This window comes from Onychostruthus taczanowskii, unplaced genomic scaffold, assembly GCF_017590055.1.
Source record: "Onychostruthus taczanowskii isolate IOZ18803 unplaced genomic scaffold, ASM1759005v1 scaffold10, whole genome shotgun sequence".
NCBI lineage: Eukaryota > Metazoa > Chordata > Aves > Passeriformes > Passeridae > Onychostruthus > Onychostruthus taczanowskii.
Window position 1 is genome coordinate 13,324,027 of NW_024496526.1, and position 22,544 is coordinate 13,346,570.

The following is a 22,544-nucleotide window of genomic DNA, read 5'->3' on the forward strand; positions in this document are numbered from 1 at the left end:
CTTCTACAGCTTTCCAGTGTGATTTGAAATTGAAGAGAGAAGCAATAGCCTCAAGACATTCAAACCCATCCGTTTAAACTTGATCATAGAGAAGGCTCTGTAACTGTGAAGTTCACATCTTTTTTTATGGTCTCTTTTGCCCTGGAACACCTATGCAGAGAAATATCATGGTAGAATAAAAAACTCATCATTAAGCCCCAGTGTGTGTGAATATGGAGGCAAGCCAAAACATAAATAGATATTTGGCTTTTGGCAAGAGAGTGTTTAGCATTTAATACATCCAGCTGTAATCTGCATTGTATTTATTCAGCTCAGTATTTAAGGTGCATTTGAATGTGAGAGTGATAAATAGAAAGGAGTTACACAAAATGCAATCAAACTGGGTGCTATTCTAGGCCTCGGCATTACTAAAATGAAAATACAAAGAGAACAGCATGGGGGGTGTTTCTATAAAGGATGCTTTAGCTAATACCTCTAAGGGTTTATTTGTAGGTGCAATTCCTTTTCTCTGAATGGAAAACGGCACCTCTGAGGCAGCTCTCCCAAAATCTCATCTGAGTTTGGGACAATAGTCTGAGACTACTTTTCCCATTCAGCTTTTAAAAATGTTCAAATGCAATCCAAAAATTTCCAAAGCTGGCTGGTAACGGGCCAGTTCAACCATCACAAAACCCACAGATCAGGCACTGACTCAGGCAAAGTTGTTGTGATTGTAGCTCATATTTATTTTTGGAGTGTTATACTGTCGTTTATCTGTGGGCCAGCCCCAGTAACTGGATTGCAGCTTTGTGTCCCTCCCCATGGCTCCAGGTGAATTAATTGCCAGACATTTACATGTTGTTTGTCATGTGTTTATCTCATTACCTTCAGGGGACAGATGTTGAACAGCTGCTGAGGTGGACAATCTTGTGTATTGTAAGCAAATAGCTTTGCAATTCTGCCTGGGATTTCAATCCTTATTGTTCTGCAATATAGCATTTGCCATTTAATATATTAGAGGATAATCCATGTTGTATTTGTTCACAAATACAAGTTTGGGCTACTTGGAACAATAAAATGCAGGAGCTTTTTTTCTGCAACTTTCTCAATCAGTTGCAGGGGCTGAAAGCAGAATTTTCTGGAGATCTTTTGGCAGCAGCTGTTTCTCTGGTTTGCTTTCTCTAGCTTATTATGCATTGCAGTCAGTCCTACAATCACTTTTACTTGAATGAAAATGCCCACACTTGTTTATGTGCAACTTTTTAACAAGTGGAAGTTGGAACCACTGAGGCAAAAGGAAAGTGTTGATACACAAATCAGCACTGTATTTCTTTAACGAGGGAGAAAGGAAACTGCCAGCTGACTGAAATCCCAGTTTGTCCTTGCTGGTGCTAATGGCACCTGGATTTCTGGAACTCAGAGCTTTACTTTGCAGGAGCCTGAAGACCTGTTGCTGCAGGAATGGAGCAGGCTGCTGGCTGCTCATTGGGGTGTGAGACGTGGATAAACCCAGCCCTGTCCACGGGACGCTTCCACGGTCTCCACGGCAATGTTTGTGCCCCAAGATGATTGCCCTGGTGTCAGTGACCTCAGTACAGCTGTGGGACCTTCAGCTGTGACTTCTTACATCCTCCTGCAGCCCTGTTACCTGGTGAGTGTGCTAGGGCTCAGTAACACATCTTAAACCAAACACCACAACAGGCATCACTCCATATTTAAAGTTGAGCACAGTTTACACAGAAATGGAGAAAAGCATATTTGAGAGCAGCACATGGAGAGATGATTGGAGCTTGCCTGTGAGTGCCTGCAGGAAGGACGTGATCACTTTGCTGCTGCTATTTTTAATTGTATTCTTGCCATCCTGGAATGCAAGCAAAACTCTACATTAAAATATTAACATTTCATCTGCAGCATCACCTGCTGCCTTCGTCTGTTAATGCTGATGCCTTCAAGGTGATACAGCTCATTGGTCATTGGGCAATGAAATACCCCAAAACATTCAGCAGTAATGATCTCACAGAAGGCCAAAGCACCATCTGGCAGAGACCAGAAAGTGCCACAGGGCACAGGAGGCACCAAGGGCCCTGCCTGGGGAGAGCTGCACTGGCAGCAGGCACAGAGCACCCACTGCTCACAAGTCCTTGTTTTAATTTTTGGTGAGATCCTGTTGGTTTTTGCATGCAGGAGGCAAAGTTCACTTTTCAAGAACATGCACTTGCTACAAGAGAAAGATGCATGGGCTCTCTGTGGGTTCTCCCACAAAACCACTGTCCCATCACTGCTTACAGTAAATGCTCCAATCAAAATATTAATATTCCACTTTAAATACTAATAATAGGTGGAGCACAGTTTCCCAAATGTGTGGAACACTTGTACAATAAAGCTAAAGACTGAGATTGTCCCACTTTGCACAAGTCTTCTTTTTTAAATATTGACATTTCTTTATATTTTTTCTTTATATCTGTGACCAGAATAAAAGAAAACCCATTCTACATTTCTTTTTTCCTTTTTTTTTTTTTTTTGGTGCCGTTAATTCCCACCTTTCCTTCAAGTCTCTTTATCCATCTATTTTTCACACTACTACTTAGCTCCTAGATATTTATCCTCACCTCCCTGTTTCAGAGCACTGCCCCTTGACTGGAAGCCATGAAGGTTGAGCAGTCTCAGATGTCCCCATTTGGGAAATAAAAGGTTTAATTCACACCCTGTAACTGGTCCATGATGTTAATTACAATTACATGTTCACTGCAGAACTTTATGGCTTGTACGGACAGATGAATAGAGACTTGATTAACAAGCTAGGGACTAAATGGATTTATTTCTGGGCTGATGTTTCTGAAAACCAGGAATGGGGTTTAGTAAAGTAATATTTCCTGTTACTAACTGGCAAGAGAGAAGCAGATCATACACAGCCATATCTCCAAGGAGTACATGAGATGAAAGACATGAATATCCTTATCCAGCCCTGTGGTCTGTGTTGGGGTATTTACAGTAATAAATCTCTTGTCAGAAAGATTTGCATTCGATCTCTCAGCATCTGTGCTTCTGCTGCAACAGTCTTATCCTGTATGTCGGGTTTTTTTGGCTTTTTCTTCGCTTTTTACAGAAGAGTCAAAAACCAGCTTACACATTATTCTGCTGAGAGGCAACTCTGCCAACTTCAGCCTCCTCTAAGTCGTGTAACATTGAGGTGATGACAGACAGGAGTTCACACTCCCACACTGGCAGCTGTGTCCCTCTGTACCTTCCAGGGTCACTTTAAAAAATCGAAGTGGACACACAGTAGAAATCATTTCCTGAAGTTCTGCTGGGCATCAGAAAACTATCTCTTAGAATAAAGAACAATGTGTCACTGAATAAAGAACACATCTTGCTTTGAACACCACCAAAAAGTAAGGGATGGCAAGGAATATGGGGAAGGGAATTAGACATCCCTCTGTTCCAGCTGAAATAGGATGCAGTTGACTAGGATGTATAGGAAAAGCTGTCTGTAGTGTGATTTCAACAGAAGTTGAACCATCCCAATGGTTTTTCCTGTGCAAAATCCCCCTTCTATAATCTCTCTTTATAATAATTAGTAACTCATCTACACAGATATAATAGAGGGAGGACCTGGATCTGCAAGAGCACTTCAGGAAAGCATCTAAAAGGTGAGGCAGTGACAGCTGGAAGGGCACAGAAAGAACAGGAGCAGAAAAACATGTAGCAGGAAGAGGAAAATACAAATCATTAAATCACTTTTACCAAGGTAACACCTCACCAGAATCTGGACTCAAGCCAGTTTTATCACAGTGCCAAGGAAAAAAAACTCCAGATAAACAGACACTATTACACACAAGTGTTTACAACAGGAAACAAACAAACTTTCCTACTTCCATCAACTTTCCAGGAAAATGGAGACCAAACAGAGACTATATAGAGTGAAGCAACTAAAAAATTAGAAGTTTGGATGAAGAAGGTGTTAGTGGTGGGGAATATATAAAAAAATTAAGTTGCAAGAATTGAGTTTTCTTCATCTAGGTTAAAAGAAGTATCTGCTAGTTGTCCTGAAGTAGCTGAAAAGTCACTGCAAGAAGAGGCAAATAAACTGTTCTCTATGCCAGCTCACAGGATAATTGGAGACAATAATCTTAAACTGACAGAAGCAAAGATGTACAGTTCATGAAATCTGCTCTCTGAATATTATGGATTATGAAATTTAGACCAAAACCTGCTTGTAGAATGTCATAGGCTCATTTATTCTGCCTTCAAAGAATCTGATACAATAAGCAACCTCTCAACCTCTACCTCTAATCTCTACTCCTTTTCCATACAAAGTGGACAAGGTAGAGCTGGTGTGGATCTATGCAACTTATCTCCAGGGTGTGAGATAAGAACAAAACAAAAATAAAAATGCACATAAAAATGTTACAAGTGCGAATCCAGGCATTCACATCTAGCAAGCATTACCATTCCTGTGTTCCCTTAAATTTTCTCATGATATGAGCAATCAGAATTCTCTGATTACATCCATGCTGGTTATTATTTCAAAACACCCTCCTCGTGCTCTGAGGAGTGACTGCTGCTTCCTTACATAAGTGCTGCCTCACACCCTTCCACGGAGATGCATTTTGTTCAACTCCTGCTCAGAATGCAAAGCTGCTCATTTCCAAACAGGCACTTACCAGTGTTCACACCTCTTGTCTCCCACTGCTTCCCAGACATTAATGAATTCTTCTTCTCAAAATCCTCCCAAGCTTAAATGAAGTGAACCTCACACCGAATTTAAACCACAACTTCAAGCCTACCCTGTAATTATGAGTGCTCAGCTTAAGCTTGATGCTGCAGAGCCTGATTCTGCCTGTGACACTGAGACTGTTATTTTCAAAAACCTCATCCCAAATCACAGGCAAAACTTCTGCCTGAGGACACAGGTGGTTCATCAAATATTATATATATATATATATATATATATATATGTAATTATATTAAAAACACATAAGCATGTAAGTGTCTTGTAGAATATCAGGCTAAAATAATGCAGCAGCAAAAGATAGGAATCCTCTCCTGAAGTCTTGGAAATCATCCACAGACACAACATGTATTATGTAAGCAGCCTCACTTCAGCAGTCTCAGCTGTTCCCTGAATTGGGTAAGACCTGTGGGCATTCAAACCTTTCAAAATAAAGCTGCCAGCATATTGAAAGTTTAAGCACGCGTGACAATTCCGATATTAAGATTTCACTTTTAAAAATGTTAGAATAGACATCAAGATTTCTGAAGTGACAGCTGCATACACCGAAGTATTGTGATCTACTAAAGTATTACAGCATTCAGAAAACTCCCCATGACAAGTAACAGAACAGTAATTTAACAGAGATTCATACATAAAACAAACAAACAAATAAATCGTTGAACTTTCAGAAGATGCAGTGCTTTCACATCAGTAAACCATGTCAGACACTCAGGAATCCAAACAAGAGCTTGGCTTGGTGTAGTCAACCGAGTTCTGTTCCAATTTAAATATTTTGGTTAGAGGTCTGATTTTCTGTTGAAGGCAGTGTAATCCCTGTTGGGAATGCAGTTTGCTTTTTGTCCTCTCCTTCTGCTCAGCCCCAGGAGCTGTGCCAGCAGCAAGTACAGTGCATTTCTGTTCTGCTGGAGGAGAGCAGCCAAGCGGTGGTGCTGTGCAATCCCTGGGTCTGGAGAAGCCTGTCAGCAGAACCGTGTGTTTGTAAAACTTACAAAGCTCTCCAAATGCAAGCAGTGGTTTCTCAGCATGTAAAAAAGGCAGTGAGGTTCAAATACCCTCCTATTAATAGGGCATTTTCATTTAATATCAGTTGAATAAAGATCCCTGGGTGTTTTGGTTTGGGGTTTGTCGATTTGCTGTCAAATCCTAATGAATAAAAATGATCTAAAGAAAACTGAAGCAGAGTCAGTGAGATTATTTTTTAACTTGATGGCCTTTTCCTAGATTTCCCTGTGCTAAAGGTTTGCCTCCTCAGTGAGCTAATTACCCATTGATTCAAAGTAAACCAGTTTTCAAGTGCCAGCCTGGACACTGCCCAAACTCCTAAATTCTGCTCCTTGGAAACACCAAGACTGAGGCCAACTGCAAATTTGGACCAAGTTTTTGTGTGCACATGAAGGTGTTTGTGTGGGAAAATGAACCAACTAACCCAAGCTAACTGGTAATGAGCAAACTTCAAAAAGTTTAGAAGTTTCTAGCACTGAGCATATTCATTTCAGAACCAAGAGAGAGCCTTGTGAGAAAGTTGCTAGTGCTTCTTTATGAACAAAAAACTAAACAATTAAACTTACAATTTAACCACTCAAATCAAGGCAATTCCTAAAAAGCAAGGATGCAGCCTATGGGTTGCACTTATGTATGTGTTCCAGGATAAATTTTTGGTATCAAAATCTCATTAAAATCCAATTTTCAGTTTAATTTGCAGCAAATCCTCTAAAAGAAAAAAACCCAAAACTTCCCAGAATTTATATTTTGACCCATTTTCCTTACATTCTCTCAAATTCCTTCAAGTGGAGAAACAAAACAAAGGGTTACTTTAGTAATGATTCAGCCATACTTTTGAAATAGCGGCACTGAAACATCAGTAAATAGAATTATTGACATTTATTCTTCTAGCACACCATTCATTGACAGTATAAGCTTACAGTCCTGCACACACATACATCCTGATGTGAAATCCAAGGCTGAACCTTGAATCCCTTCCAGACAGACATCCCAAGTCTCCCTAATGACAGAGGGACTTCTACATCAGTTAAATGCTAAGGTTGCCTCAGACTTGAATTTTTTCCTCTATTTACCAGTATCTGCTAATTAAAATTATTTGTCCTGTTTTTTATTTAATAAGAATTTAAATCTACCTTGCTATTCTACCAGGCTTTTATAGGAATAGTATGGATTTTCTCTTCTAGAATACGTTACCACACTTCCTGCAAGTTTTAAGCAGGCCATGAGGTTTTTACATTTTTTATTTCCTATTAATATTTCCAGATTTCCTCCAACTTTTCTTTATCTTCCACCAAAAGGAGTCATGTTGCAGCTGAGCTCCAGCAAGGCATGTTCACTCTACTGAGCATAGCAACAAGGCCACTGACATGCAAGAAACCTCAGGGGAAAAAAAAAAAATTGGAAAATCAATGTATATTAAAAAAATAGCCATCCATGTAATCAGCCCTGAGAAAACAGCAGCTCCATCAGGATGATATCATCACACTGCTGATGAATTAACTGAATTGACTGAATTCATCATTTTTGTTTCTCTAGGTGGTTCTGGTTAATCCAGAGCAAGAGTAATGGACTCAATGATCCTTCTGGGTTCCTTCCAGCTCAGAATATTCTATGATTTAGTGGTTTTATGCTTCAAACATGGCATCTACACAGGCTGTTATTTATCTTGTGGGAAGAAGGAAAAGAATGGCATGGCAAGAGCTTTTTGGAAAATTCATGGTTTGCACAATTTTGCACTACTGCAATGCTAAGACTCAGTTAAAAAGCACAAGAAATATGTGGGCTGCACTAGGAAAACATATTTGGAAAACTTTATAACACCATAATACACTATCTGTGTTAAACATGAGCTTTTTCTTCCTGTTTTAATTTTCTTCATTTTAGAGGGGGGAAAAAATCTCTATCAATATCTATCTATATATACATGGATATTTTTAAGTCCAGATTAATAAAAGTACACTTAAAAAAAAAAAAAAAAAAGGATCCTGAGCAGCTATTTCAATTCTGTTCTTCCACTCATGCAGTGCTCTAATTCAAATCAGAGCCTGTCTTCAACATAAATGACCTTACAGGAGCTGGTTAATAAGATAATCAGGTAATAAAATGAAAAAAAAAAAAAAAAAACCAAAAAAAACCCAGGAGATTTCAAATGGACATGAACATAATGTCCACGCATTATGGAGCCTTAAACTCCCATTTGTATTCTCATTCAGAAACAAAGTGGCCACAATTGTCTCCGGCTTAATTGCTTTCAACTTGAAGAAAATCACTGATAGGGTGACATAAATCATGTAGCTTTTTCCTGGACCTCACTTCTATTCCTATTCCAAGGAGAATAACATGCCCATTTCTGGGTCTCCTTGGCAAAAAGAAAAAAAAAAGAAAACAAACAAACAAAAAAAAAAAAAAAAAAAAAAAAAAACCAAAAAAACCACCACCAAACCAAAGCAAAACAAACCATACTTGCCAAAATTGAGTTCATAGATCTATGGCAGTTTCAGTAAAAGAAGAGCATTTTGAGCAGAAGCTTAATTAGTGAAGGGCCGAGGGTGAGGGGTGTGAGGAGCAGAGTAAGGACTCCAATCCCAGAGGAGGTGTGAAGCTGGTGGGAGGAAGTGTTGGATCAGCTGTGGATGCCCCCGGGCAATGCACTCAGAGTTTTATTTGTGCCGTTCATGAGCTCAGCCTGGTTTGCTGAGCCACTTCTGATGTTTAGGGCCCAAAAGCAGAGGGCAGAGCTGGTTTGGGTACTGAAGATGCTGAGGTTTGACAGCTCAGCTCCCCAGGAGAACCTGAGCCCCTGGGAGGAACCACACTGCCTTTGTGCTCCTCTGCACCAAACCTTGCATAAATGGAGAAAGTTTTACTGACTTACAAGCTATTTTTGTTTGGTTTTTTTAAAATTTTTCTTTTCACAAACCACAGCTGTCTTGTAATTCCACAAATGTTTTTGTATTCCCACTGATTTTTTTTTTTTCATACTTGCTGACACTACTCAAATGTTGTTTCTCTTAGTAGCAATATATGAAATCCATTACCGGGCACATGCTGCATAAGAAAAAAGGCTCACTTCAGTTCATGCTTCACCAGTATTACTCTAGTTAGCTTTTTATTCTCCAGGCAGTGTTGTTATTATACCAAGTCTCAGAACATCAGTTCTGAACTATTCTAATAACATTGCCAGTGTTCACTTTGCCAGCTCTTTCATAAAGGATTATAATAAAAAATACATCCTTTGTCACTGCTATCAGTATTTTTTTTTTCTCTGAATGCAACTTGGTTTGGGCACCAAATACAGCCCTCCTTCAGGGTAGATACAGAAGACTGGATATTAATTATACTCATCCATCTTTATTTTCAGCAATGTTTGATTAATGAAAAAGTATGCACAATAGCAAACACTCATCATTACTTGAGAACATGCATGTACCAAACCTATTCAAACCTATTTTATTTTTATTACTTTGATTATATTTGTCACTTCAATCCATACCAATAACCTGGCACTGTTAATGAGCTCCTTTTTAATGCAGGTAGGTCACATGCTTGGTATTTTAATTCCTTTAGATTTGTCAGTGACCCTGAGTCCTTTTGAACTGAATTAGCTGATTTTTTCACACAAGCTCATATCTTTGCATGTTCAAAAATCAAATTTTATTTATTTTTTTAATTTGTTGTTAAAAAGAACCATAATTTCTCCTATCTTCAGTTTGCACATGAATGCAGAATCTTTGTATCACCTTATTTTGGGAAGGAGACCAGCACTTCACTAATTAAGCTTCTGCTCAAAATGCTCTTCTTTTCCTGGAATTACCATAGATCTATGAATTAGAATTTGGGGGTTTTTTTGTGAAGGAGACTCAGAAATGGAAATGCTGTTCTGCCCACTCATGCAGTGCTCTAATTCATATCAGAACCTGTCTTCACCATAAACATGTCTCCAACAATTGACAATATCTCTTGCTTCTTTTTCTTACCAAGGGCAGCAACCACAAGGTTTCCCAGTGAGCAGACCTGTGCTGCTGTGTTGGAATTGAAGTTTCAAGGGAGAAGAGATCCAGGGGCAAATGGAAAGGTGAAAGAGTTTTCTGTCTCAGTTTAGTTACAACAATTAAAATTAAAAGATGGAAGAACACGGAACTGGAAGGAGTTTTGTAAAACCTGAGATCAGACAAAAAAAAATTCTTTTTTTTTTTTTTCATAATTTGCTAGCAAGCATTTGAGCTCAAGGGACAAAAAAAAAAAAAAAAAAATTTTTTTTTTTTTTTCTTCCTTTAATTTTATTTTTTAAAAAAAAAAAAAAATTTTTTTTTTTTTTTCTTCCTTTAATTTTATTTTTTAAAAAAAAAAAAAAAAAGAAGTGGAAATAATTTTAAAAGGATGGTTTTGGGGTTTTTTCATCTGTTTAAGTATCTGCTTCTCTCATCTTATTTTGGCTCCTCTATTACACCTTCTCCAACTGTTCACAGCCTGAAAGAGGTTGTAGAGGAAAGGATGAGCAATAAAATATGAATTTTTAATGAAAACTTTCATATTATGATTAGTTACTACAAAGTTTTTAGTGTTTTTAGTTTGAGGGTTTTTTGTTTGTTTTGTTGGGGTTTTTTTAAACAATTTTTTTAAAGATTCCTTTTCAGGCCATCTTTAAAACTTTTTTGAAGTGAGTGGGTCTTATGTGTATCTTACAGCTCTTTGAAAATCTTGGTGACAAGAAAAGGAACTGAGCTCTTTTAATAATGGCACGTTATTAAACCACTAATGATTTGGCTGTTTAAAAGTGAGCGTTAATGATTATAACTCTCCTCTTTGATCACCAGAAAATGGTGACTAATCTGATAGGGAAAAAAAAAAAAACCCAACAAAAAAACCAGTTTTAAGACTCACAGTCTCTCCTAAGCCCAAAGGCTGCTATAAAAGCTCAAAGGAAAGAGAGTAAAAAGAGAATAAAACAGGCAGCAGACAGTAAGTGCAGATGTTTTATTTTTATCCTGAACTACTCTCCTGTCTAAATAACAATGAAGCAAATAAAGAAAAAAAATACGTGGTTTGACCTCCCCTCCTTTTTGAATTTCTGCTCTTCCTCCCTGCAAAAATTTCCAGTTCCTCACTGATACCTGCAGGCAAATGTGAGCTGGAAGCAAACTACTCATTGTGACTAATACAAACTGCATTTGTGGTTTGATTTTTTTTTTTTTTTTTTTGGAAATACATAGGACAGAGAGAGAAGAAAAACAAAATGACTGTCAATAAATTTGTTTCAGAAAGGTCTCTCTCCACCCCCACCAGCTGATTTGCTCTCTGCTGGCTGTTTTGGATTTATTAATGCAGGATTTCAGGGCTGGCCTTGGATTCTGTCCCATCAGAGACCTCACCCATCTTCTGTCCAAAATCCCACCAAGTAGGACAGCTCTTACTGGCTTACATGTCCCATGATGCCAAACAGGTTGAGTTGCCAGCCCAAAATTCTTTTTTATTTATATCTTCAATTTCTTTGACTCATTAAGGGCTGTTTTCCATCCTCTGGGGTGGCTTTCCCAGACCCCAGGCACCATCTCCTGTACACGGCTTTCTAATAAGGAACACTTTTCATTCAATGATGTGTAAATTTTTTCCATTCCCTTTGAGTTTTAGTGAAAAGTGCTCAGTAGACCTTGCATTGCATTTTGATCTGGCCAATAAAAGCAAATATCCCACAAGGATGGTCACACACAGCTTAAGAAAAAACATTTGCAACAGCATCTGAACACCCTGATCACAACAGGGTGATGGCCAGCACTCAATTTCTATCTCTTACCAGATTTGAGAGGCAGAATAAATTTAAAAGTAAACCTTAAAAAAAAAAAAAAAAAAAAAGGGCAGAATTAAACATTTCTTATGATTTTTCTTCTAGATCCTTCAAATATGGTATTTTAAAGCTGCTATTCAACTCTGTTGTTATATGGAAGGCTGAATTTCAAAATTTCTTCTTGCTTCCTCCTGTCTTCTGAAATTTTAGACTGAGGCAAATTTCCTTACTCTGTTTTACACAATGACATTAGGTATTTTTAATTATCATTATTATTTGCATACTGTGCCTTTGATTTGAGCCACAGAAGAAATCTGTGCTTAGCATCTTCACAATCAGAGAGGAAGTTCACAGAACATTTTTATATTTTTTTCCTCCGAAAAAATTTCTGAGATGATGAAGAAGACAACTTCAGCTGTTAATTCTTCACTTGTTTCCCTTGCTCCCCTTTGTTAATCCCAGAGATATCAACTGATTGCCATTACAGACTTACAATACAACAGAGTATTTTTTTTTTTTGCTGTTGTGCATTTGTTTGTTTTTTCCTGACTCACTAACATTACCAAGAAATGGTACATAACACCATAACACTTTAATAGCTGTTGTTCTTCAATCATCACAACACAATCTCTTTTTGAATGCATTCACAAACGTTGTGTGGAAGAAATAAGCAGAGCCTGTGGGTTTTTTTTGTATTTCTACACCATAGCAGAAAGAAAAGCCGATTAAAAGATTTATTCAAATATTTACATGACACACACTATTGCAGTATTAAAATGTGAGCTTGCTCCTTTTACAAATCTCTTTAGAAGTCTTTTTTCCCCTTTGTTCCTAATACAACTTTTAAATGGCAGTCACAAGTTTGAGTGACTCCAGCAATGACTCAATTGTTCATCCCCTCTGGTTCTTCTCTTCGCCCTCCTCCGCTTCTCCCCCTCAATCCAGCATCTCTTTTATTGGCCTCGTGTGCCCTGGCAGCCCAGAAAACCTCCCAGGTCCTGGCTGCAGCACAAGAAGAGTGGACAGGTCAAGGTGAGACCCCCACCTTCAGAGCTGCCTCCACTCCTGGGATCCTCAACACAGGCAGGACGTGGAGCTGCTGGAGCAGCTCCTGGGGAGGCCACAAAGATGCTCCCAGGGCTGGAGCCCCTCTGCTCTGGAGCCAGGCTGGGAGAGCTGGGGGTGTTCAGTGGGAAATGGAAAGGCTTTGGGGAGAGCTCAGAGCCCTTTCCAGAGCCTAAAGGGGCTCCAGGAGAGCTGGAGAGGGACTGGGGACAAGGGATGGAGGGACAGGACACAGGGAATGGCTTCATACTGAAGGAGGGCAGGGCTGGATGGGATATTGGGAAGAGATTCATCCCTGTGAGGAGGTGAGGCCCTGGCACAGGGTGTCCAGAGAAGCTGTAGTTACCCCATCCCTGGAAGTCTCCAAGGCAGGTTGGACAGGGCTTGGAACAACCTGGGATAGCAAAGGTGTCCCTGCCATGACAGGGGGTAGAACTGGCTGAGTTTTAAGGTCCTTTCCAACCCAAACTATTCTGGAATTCTGTGATGATTCTATGGAGGTTCATGTAGGAGGTGTACAAACCATTTCCCTACTCCATTACTGCTCCTCACTCTGCTCCACACATCCTTCCACGCTCCAGCCTTGCTCTGCACATCCTCTTTGCAATGTCACCCTGTGTAACTTCTAATCACACATCTCCCTGTGTTTGAACAGTTTTGTCAGTGGATGCTACACCAATATCATCCACATTTCAAACCTAACCTCCTTGAAGTTCTTCTTTTTCCATAAGCCTGGGAAATAAAGTAGAAAGTTATGGCTGGCATCCCAAAAAAAGCATCACAGCCATTGGTACAAGCTGCACGTTTCTGGAACCAGGAGTAGCCCCAGGGCTGCAGCCTCATCTGCTCATCCTGTCCTTTCCCCATTTTCTGGCATTCCCAAAGAAATCAGAAAATGGGTGTAAAGAGAAATTAAGACACCCAGGTATTTATATTATTCCATATATATCAGATGTCTGAGCAGTACTAAGTGTTAGGCCCTCCTAACACTTAGTACCTCCCAGTTCCCTAACTGCAGCACATTCCTCTACTCCAAGGCATTTTTGCTCTGTAAAATGCTGCAGCACATTCTCCGTGGCTATTGTGGTGCAGTGGAAGCCAACAATTTACCTAGAACACTGGAGACAATTAAGTAGACAGATTTACAGAATAAATATGAAGATGTACACAGTTAGCATTCCTCAATATTAATTCCTAATGCTCCTGAATGCATTCAAATATCACATAGCTTGAACAAAAGGCATTGTATGCTTCTTATTAAATACAAAGAGATGCAGAGCCATAAACAGAATAAAATGCTCTGTGTAGAGGCATTTAGCTGGTCGTGGCAGAGCTGGGAAAGAATCTAAATCTGATCTATCCTCTTGTGAGTATTAAATGTGTTACCTTCCCCATCATCAGTGTCTGGTGATCAGAGTCTCATGAATATGCCAATGGAATACTGGCTGAAATACTTCAAAAAACCATTCCCTGTGAGTACAGCAGACCTGAACTGAGGATCTCAGCTAAACCCATTCTACCCAGTCTTGTATTTGTTTTGTGTTGACAGTGAGCAGCACCATCATCAATTTTACACCAATTTCATGGACCAGCAAAAGTAATTGCTTCTGTTCCTTGACCACTGAAGAAAAGAAGTCCCATATTAAAATTTATCAAAGCTATCAACTGCAGACATATGGAGCCAAACATCTTAGTTCAAAGGCATTTGATAGATAATATATTATTGTAAAACAATTTATTCTCCCTCTGTGTTACCACTTGCCACTTTATTTCCTACCCTTCTTGTCCCAGTTTTTCCTTCAATCCATGTTTCACTGCCATGTCTGGGCTCTGAAGTGCTCCCAGTGATCAGTGCAGGCACATTCTCTGCTCCTGGAAATGCTCTCCTTAACACAGGGCTGATACTTACACTGTACTACCCTTAATTGATAATTAGTTGATGTAACAGATGAGTACCAGCACTGCAAAACCCCTAACTAGGTAAGTTACAGCTCACAGGGGGAAGCAGGTATTTTTCTGGTGCTTGTGCATTAGATCTAGTCTGGAATAACCAAAACATCAAACACAGTTCTGATTGATAAAGTGCTGAAATCCTGCCAAAGTAACGTGCTTGGAAGAGAAACATAACAAATGTGGCTCTTCAAGAGCTGCATGAATAGCAAAGTCTTTTTTTCCCCTCAATTTCAAATTCAGTTTTATGAGAATAAACTTTTTTGAAAAATTCTTTCACTCCCTGTGTGATATGAAAGAGACTTAGTAGCTCCAATTCCATTGTAAGCTCATAGGAGAATATATCAAACATCACCACTAAACATCTAACAGAACTTGCAGGCACACAGATGTAAAATTAACCACACTCACAAAAGATATTCATGAGTGCAGCGAGGGGAACCATTTGGAACGAGCAAATTTTCCACCATGACTTGGTTGTTTATGGATAAAACCAGAATTTCTGGTTCATGACACAACTAAACTCGTAACACATGGGTGTGAACATGCAAGAATAGCAGGGCTTGACCCTGTGCTACTACAGGAAGTTTATCACAGACATAAAGGCTTGGGATCACACACTGAATTTCTTAGAATTGGAAATGGTCCCCTCTGAGTGAGCAGCGACTCATTTGGAGCTCAACTTACAATATAGGTTTTAGTATGGATGGTTTTGTGATTTTTTAAAATCAAATAAAGCCACCAAGTTACCCAGAGAGCAATACCACCCCAAAACTCTGACACCAAAATAAGTCTCAACTATGATCAGCATGAAAGGGTTAAAAGAAAAAAAAGAAGGACAGAAAACAAAAGACAAAACAAAGGATCAGGAGACTTTTTAAAATAGCCAGAGTGCTTTTTGATTATCTGTTTGCATTCTGGATCAAAACCCAGTCAAAAACTAACATAATTACTATATAAATTGGGGTTTAGCAGTTAAAATGTGTGAGGTATCTAATTAACAGAACAACAGACATCAGATCATTAATAAAAATGCCAAAAAAACCCAGTAACGAAATAACTGCTGAACTGCTAAACATGCACTCTGATAAAATTTTCCACACGTTGTTTTTACCACAAAATAAATGGAGAATGCTTAATAAGAACCACAGTGTAAAATACCAGGGTCACTCGTGGCCTTTCCTACAGGCCAGCCCTTCCCTCTCCCCACTCCTCACCTCGCACGTGGCACTGGACAGGTGGCTCTGAGCAGGAATGGTTTGCAGCCAGCAGATAACAATTGAAATCTGTCATTTTTCTGTCCCTCCTCACAAAACCAAAGGCTTGGGCACAATCCCTACATCCCTGACAGATAAGATTAGCTAATGACAAGCTTTGGATTCATCCAGTAAATCCAGCAAAGAATATACAAGTAAAGGCAGAGAAAAAAGGCTAAGGCTGCTGTCAGCAAATTTGAAAGCTTCAAGTTCTTTCAGATCAGAACGTGCAGAAAATCAATTTCTATATGAATTTTTATTTTTCTTTTTAAACAACTCTGCAGTCAGATCAAGTCAAGCTTACCATCTGCTGCAGAGAGAAATACAGCTATACTCAAGATCACATTATCAAACTTCTTTGTAAACTTTACATGCAAGCTGTTCCTGTCAGAACTGAAGTCATTGTGATAATGCTTCTTAATATTTGTTCAGGCTTTAAATAAAGACTGACAAAAGTCCACATATGGATGACAAGCTGTTCTACTGTAAATATTTTTGTATTTGTTGAGAAGGGGCTTATGGCAGTTTAGGACATATTCCATCAGGGATTTTGGTTTGAACTACTTAGTGACTAATAAAACCAAGGTAAAATGCTTGTTCAAGACCCTTACCAAAATTTAGTTATAAATTAATTTGATCCTATTTCTACTCCTATTTAGTAATGCTTTTATATCATTATTGCTTAAAAACTTTTCCCAGCTGGTGGATGTTATAAACTGGAGGACATTTAGTACTCTGTATTTTAATCAAGGCTTAATTCCCAACTGGCACTGAATGTAGTTATCTGTGGAACAGAAAATGGTAATTTTACCATTAGAGCTGACCCTCTAAAGAATAGTAAAATTTCTTCCACTTTTTTGCATAAATAAGCTCAGTAAATTAATTTCCAATATTCCTGTAAATTAGGGGATAAATCATAAAAATCCTTCAAAAACTCCTTTCCCACATCCTTTAGTTAGAAGCACAACTTACAGAAAAGCAAACACAAAAGCAAATGTTGTGACAAGCAGGGATTAAATTTCTTTCTCAGTTTTGATTCCATTTTGAAAAGTCACAAGGCACATGCTGCAATAATGATTACAATTAACACAGTTAACTATTTGCTCCAAGTTCATTACATGTTATGGCTTTAGTACAGCAACTACGCAAGTAACTCAATACAGCAAAGAAAAAATAGTTATTAAAACACCTGCATGGAACAGATACACGATGTGCAGGCACAGACTCAAGTGAAATAAATCCTAGTGCAAAGAAAGAACCTTACCCTGATGTTGGATCGAGAGCTATGGCCTTGGGGTTGCTCAGGTCCAGCTCGATGAGGGTCACACACACTGACCCATTCTGGCTGCAGACAAAGATCCTGTCACTCACGTGATCCACAAAGTAAAAATTCCCAGTGATCCAGTCCATTGCTATTTGCTGCACATCTGCCAAAAAAAAAAAAAAAAAAAAAAAGAGAAAGAAAAAGGAGCTCAGGAGTGCAGCTTCAATCCAAGAAAGCGACTGCTGGCTGCTCTGCCAGCAGATGCTCCACTCACATAAAGAGCTCCGGCTGCTTTACATCTATTGTAGGGTTTCTAATAAGCAATCCAATTCTCAGTACATAAATAAGGGTTGGAGAGAATTTTTTTTCCTTTTTAAGTACAGGCATCTGATTGCAACCACAATGGTATGAAAGATACACATATTTTTTGAGCTCTGTTAAATATTTTTAAGTCTGTGACTGTGTTTTTTATGTTCTCCTCAGAAGCAGCACCACTGAATGATGGTGCACCTGTGAAGCAGCTGAAACACTGGTGGTACCAGATTGCTGGGGGAGGGCAGCTCTGAAGTCACTCAGATTCTGGATTTAGTGTTCTAGGATGTCTGACAGACCCTGGGGATGGCACATTGGTAAAGCTTAGAGGAGTTTGTTGGTTATATTTAGAGGGGACTAAAAGCAGACCAGAAATACTTAACAGAAATTTACAAAAAAAAAAAAAAAAAAGTGATATGCATGGCTAAAACCATGAAATGTTCATTCATTTTCATTTAAAAAACCTCTTTATTGTAGTTCTGGGTTATCTGGGTGCTGCCAGATTTCTGACAGTTGCCACAAGAAGTAGCATTGAAGTAAATTTTCTGTGATAATATCAAGACATTCACTAACAACCAAGTTTTCCTTCTCAGGCCTCTGTGGCAGCTTCACAGCACCCTAACACAACTGCTCACTCTGTTCTTTTCCTTTGGGGATCCTGGAACCACACTCTGTAATGCCTTATAAATCCTCCATTTTTCTTATAAATCAGCTGACCTGTCCATACACCATCTTAGTGTTACAGTAAGCAAAAGTACAGAGAAGTGCAAAGAACATAACTTTATCAATATTATTTAACTAAGGTTTCTTTTCTTCCTCTTCTTATTGACAGCATTGTATTGATACCACTCTGTAGGACATAATTAGTTATTCTTTAGTAAAGAATACTGCAATTAATAGAAAATATATATCCTGTTAAATTTTTTCAATGATCAATATAAATGATTTTTGATTTTAAAAACTTAAGTTTATTGTATTACAGTGTTTCCAAAATAGTGCTAACATAAGCCAAGATTCTGTCATGATAAAAGAAGCCAGGTGTGATAAAATATCATTACACAGAGAAGCTAGTTTGTTTTTTTTTTTAACTTCTAGTTTTCTTTATGTTTGTAATCCTTCAGATGGGGGATTTTCAGGTTTACTTTCCACAATCAAAAGAAAAACCAAAAAACCTGTTGCCTCCATCCCATCTACTCTGCACTGGAGAATAGTAAGTAAACTTGATCAAACAAAAATTGTATTCATTGAGTTTTTGATGATAACTCAGGGCTTATGAGCCTTGTACTTAAAACAGACATGGAAGCTCATTTATTGTCTTTCAAAGTGTAGGTAACTTAAACAAGATTTACTCAGTGAAATACCAGGAACACCAACTGTATCCCACCTCAGCCACCTCATTACACAGTTCACTGCTGTCTTCTGTCTCTCCCATTCCTGCCCTTCCACCACTCATTTCCCTTTTAATTCAAAGTGAATATTGGGCCTGATAGGTCCTATTACCAAGATCTGCTGAGCCAGAATAAAGAAATGCTCCATTTAGCCCAATATTCAGACTCCAGAGAAGGCCAATGTCAGAAGCACTGTGAGATATGTGAGCATTTATATATTTCAGACAATAGGAAGAAAACACATTTTTTTTCCTCCTCCCTTTCTCCAAGCAAAATATAGGACATGCTTTTAAAAATGCCAGAAGAAAACTCTGTGCCTCTGGAAATCAGTAATAGTTAAAGCATTTTCAATGTGCCTGCTCACCATTTTCTAAAGGTGGACTCGTGGAATGAAAAATTTATGGTTTACTGATTCAGGGAGACTTTTGAAAATTGCAGATAAGCTTCTGTGTAACAGAAACATTTCAGAAAATATCTTTTAAACAGGACAAAAGGTACAAAAGGGATCCAATTTCAAACATTTGTAGAAATAAAACTAGTAATTAAATTCCTGCAATGAGAGCTCTAGAAATTACTGTACATTGAGAAGTGGATGAAAAGGAACAAGGTTAAGTAGCAGCCACTTGGAGGAATTTTTCTTATTGTGTGAAAAATGTACCTATTTTGAGATAAAAGTGATACATATGTGAAAGGCACATCACACACATGTTGTCCTATTTGTTAACATGGCAGTACTTACAGTTATAAAATATTTGCTCTGTTCTTTCCTTAGGTTTTTGGTAACATGTCACAAGAAATTGCACCAAACAACTTTTTTTTTTTTTTTTTTTTTTTTTTTTTTTTTTTTTTTTAATGGAAACCAAGAATAATTTGTTCAAGGTCATATTAGGGATAACCATTTGCATTAGGTAGTTAAAATTGAGCTCAGCATTCCAGGAAAAGTGAGACATCCAGAAGCAATACCACACCATAAGCATTGGTAGCTCTGAACACTTATTTATCCAAGTTCCCTGCCCAGCAGGATTTGTGAAGGGCACAGAGCTCCCAGCAGCACGGGCTGTTGGAGAGGTTTAGGCTCATTCCAACTGCATTCCTTGTAAATCTGTTCTTTCCAGAGCATGCCATCCTTCATCACTTTCATCACAGTTTCCAGAACAAGCAACACATTAATTCACAGTCATTTTCTTCAGAAGAACAGACTGTCAGAGAGGTGTCCTGAATCAAGGGTTTAAAGAAACTGAAAGAGTTAAAAGTTCAGCTAGGTTTAGTTAGGGGGGGGATAGAAAAAATTAAGAGTACAGCAAGAAGAAATAATAAGGGATAGTTAATTCTTAGCAGATGGAATAGTTAAGGCTAAGATATAAGTCATGTATTTGTCTTTACTGTTTTTAAAGAAACAGAATAGGATGCTGATCTAACTGTGAAAAAGAAGAGGACCTGGGCCCTGAAACTTGAGCTGCAGCCAAGGGGACCAAAGCCTGTCTACAAGGCAAAAGTAAAGGGTCATTTTGACCTCAGCAGAGCACCGACCCATTTCAGAACCCATGCCCCATTTCAGAACCCATGCCCCCTTTTAGAACCCATGCCCCATTTCAGCACCCACTGACCAATTTCAGAACCCATGCCACATTTTAGGTGAGGAACTGCACAAGTGTGAAGGAACTTTGGACTCATTATGATACATTTTAATACTAAATAGGGGTAAGTGGGGTTAGGTAATGAATATGTATTAGGTGTTTTGGGAATTATATGAATATGTAATATTTTTTAGATAAATTGAGTCTGTGATCCTTCACACATGCCTTTGGAAATTGTTCTGGTTGTGCCTGGCGCTGTAATAAACACACCACTTTTCATCTTTAAGTTGAAGAGTCATCTGTCCGTGCTTCATTCCTGCTATGCAAAGAACACCTCCCTCCAAACATCCCATCACTGTCCCTAGCAATTCCTGTGGGCACTGAGCACATTTGGCATTTGTGTGTTGGAGGCACCATTGATCTGCCCTGGGGTTTGTCTCTGTTCCTGCCCCCTGAGTTGGACACATCCACTTTCTCATGAGAGAAGTTTGTAAAGAATTTTCTGGGTCCACTCGCCCACCAAATTAAATTCTGCATGAGAAATCCCCTCAGCTGGTTGAGAATAGGTGGTGTGAATCCCATTTTATCTGCATGGTTTGGTAGCAGCTCTGCATGAAGCTGCTCTGAATGGCTCCCCAGCTGTCACACGAGTTGCATGCACTGTAAACCACAGAGCAAAGGCTCTGGTTGAACTGGGGACTTTTAAAATATATATAAACCTTTTTGTACTCAAGAACTTTCTGAATTCATTTCATGCCTATTTCATCATATATAAACTCCACTATGTGCAGATGTCTGGTCCACTCACATCTTTAAAGCAATTGATCTTTTTTTCTTTCATTTGCACGGTTTCAGAAGTCTCTAAAAAGAAATGTTTCCCCTTGAAAACATACATATTTATTCTGAGTAATCTTCTATATAGTTTTGAGGGCTTTTCCTATATTAATAACAGTTTCCTTGGAGCATTTCTGCCAAATGTGATCATCTTTCCTTTATTACTTTCTAAAAACTAGGATTTCCTCTTAAGGACTTCATAAAGACTAGTTAAGACAGCATATAGGTTAAATTCTGCTCTACTTAATGACATTATGTAGACTGTGGGCACAGCAAAAGTGTGCCTGGAAGTGAACTTTTCCTATGCCTTTTAAACACACAGACATTATTAGACCTTTAGAGAAAATAATAATTTCATATAATGGTGGCTAAATCTTCAAAGGGTCCTGGAAATATATGTCTTATGGCCAAACCATGGTTTATGGAAATCAGAGAAAAATAGAATGGCTCTTTTTTTTTCACTTTGATTTTCCATATAACTTGTATGAATTATTACGTTTATTTCCATTTCAAATCAAGACTAGCACAAGACTTCGGATTTTTAGCAGAAGAGAGGGAAAAGCAGTGACATTCTTGCATTACTGTTACTGCTGCAATCATGGACTGTCTATTAAAGTCAGCATTATATTAACAGATTTCTTTTTTCCCAGATGTAGAAACAAAAGTTAGCAAGCTTTTTCCAGTTAAAAGCTTCAGTATAAACATTCCTTGTTTTTAATGTAAGAACTGATCTGAGCAAACTACTCAGTGGAATTCTGGAGTTGTTGGACTGTTTTTGAGAAACTTCTGATTGAACTGGGAAATGGTTTTGGATGAAATGTAATTAAATTTTGAAATATTCCTTGAAATCTCCATATGTTTCCTGTCAATGATGAAAGAGATAGACCATTTCTCACTATTTTAGGGAAAGAACTTAGCTTCTACTGCATTATATAGTCAATTTTTCCTTAGTCTGGACATTACTGCAATGAAAACTTCCTCATATATGCATGTTTAAATCAGTATTCAGTTCATATTTAGATTTTCCCCACATTAATATATATTTTAAAAATATATACTTGAAAGTGCGTAAAACAATCTTTGTTTTTCACATGGAAGGGCTGGGTTGTTTTTTAGGTTTTTGTGGGTTTTTGTTTGTTTTGTTTTTTTCCTTATTTGTTGTTGTTATTGTTGTTTTGGGTTTTTTTTTCTTTTGTAAAAATTGATCTTAAAGGAAGAATTATTTTGATTGCTTTAAATTACTAATTTTTCTTCTATAACCCCTACATCTCCTTTCTGAATGCAATGTCCAAACTGGCATGGCCAGACTTAGTTTAATTTATTATCTAGTTAGAAAGACAAAAAGAGATAAAATTGTGTAATTATCAGGGAACAAACAAACTTTATTGCAAAGGCAA

General features: G+C 38.2%; 1 protein-coding gene across 1 annotated transcript in view; it reads right to left on the reverse strand.

The window, feature by feature from the left end:
• The window catches only part of LRP1B (LDL receptor related protein 1B), a 290,821-nt gene that overhangs the window by 245,452 nt on the left and 22,825 nt on the right, over positions 1–22,544 (reverse strand). Inside the window, exon 4 of the mRNA XM_041406020.1 lies at positions 17,037–17,199. Coding sequence (XP_041261954.1) covers positions 17,037–17,199 — 163 coding nt within the window. The remainder of the gene's footprint in view (positions 1–17,036; positions 17,200–22,544) is intronic.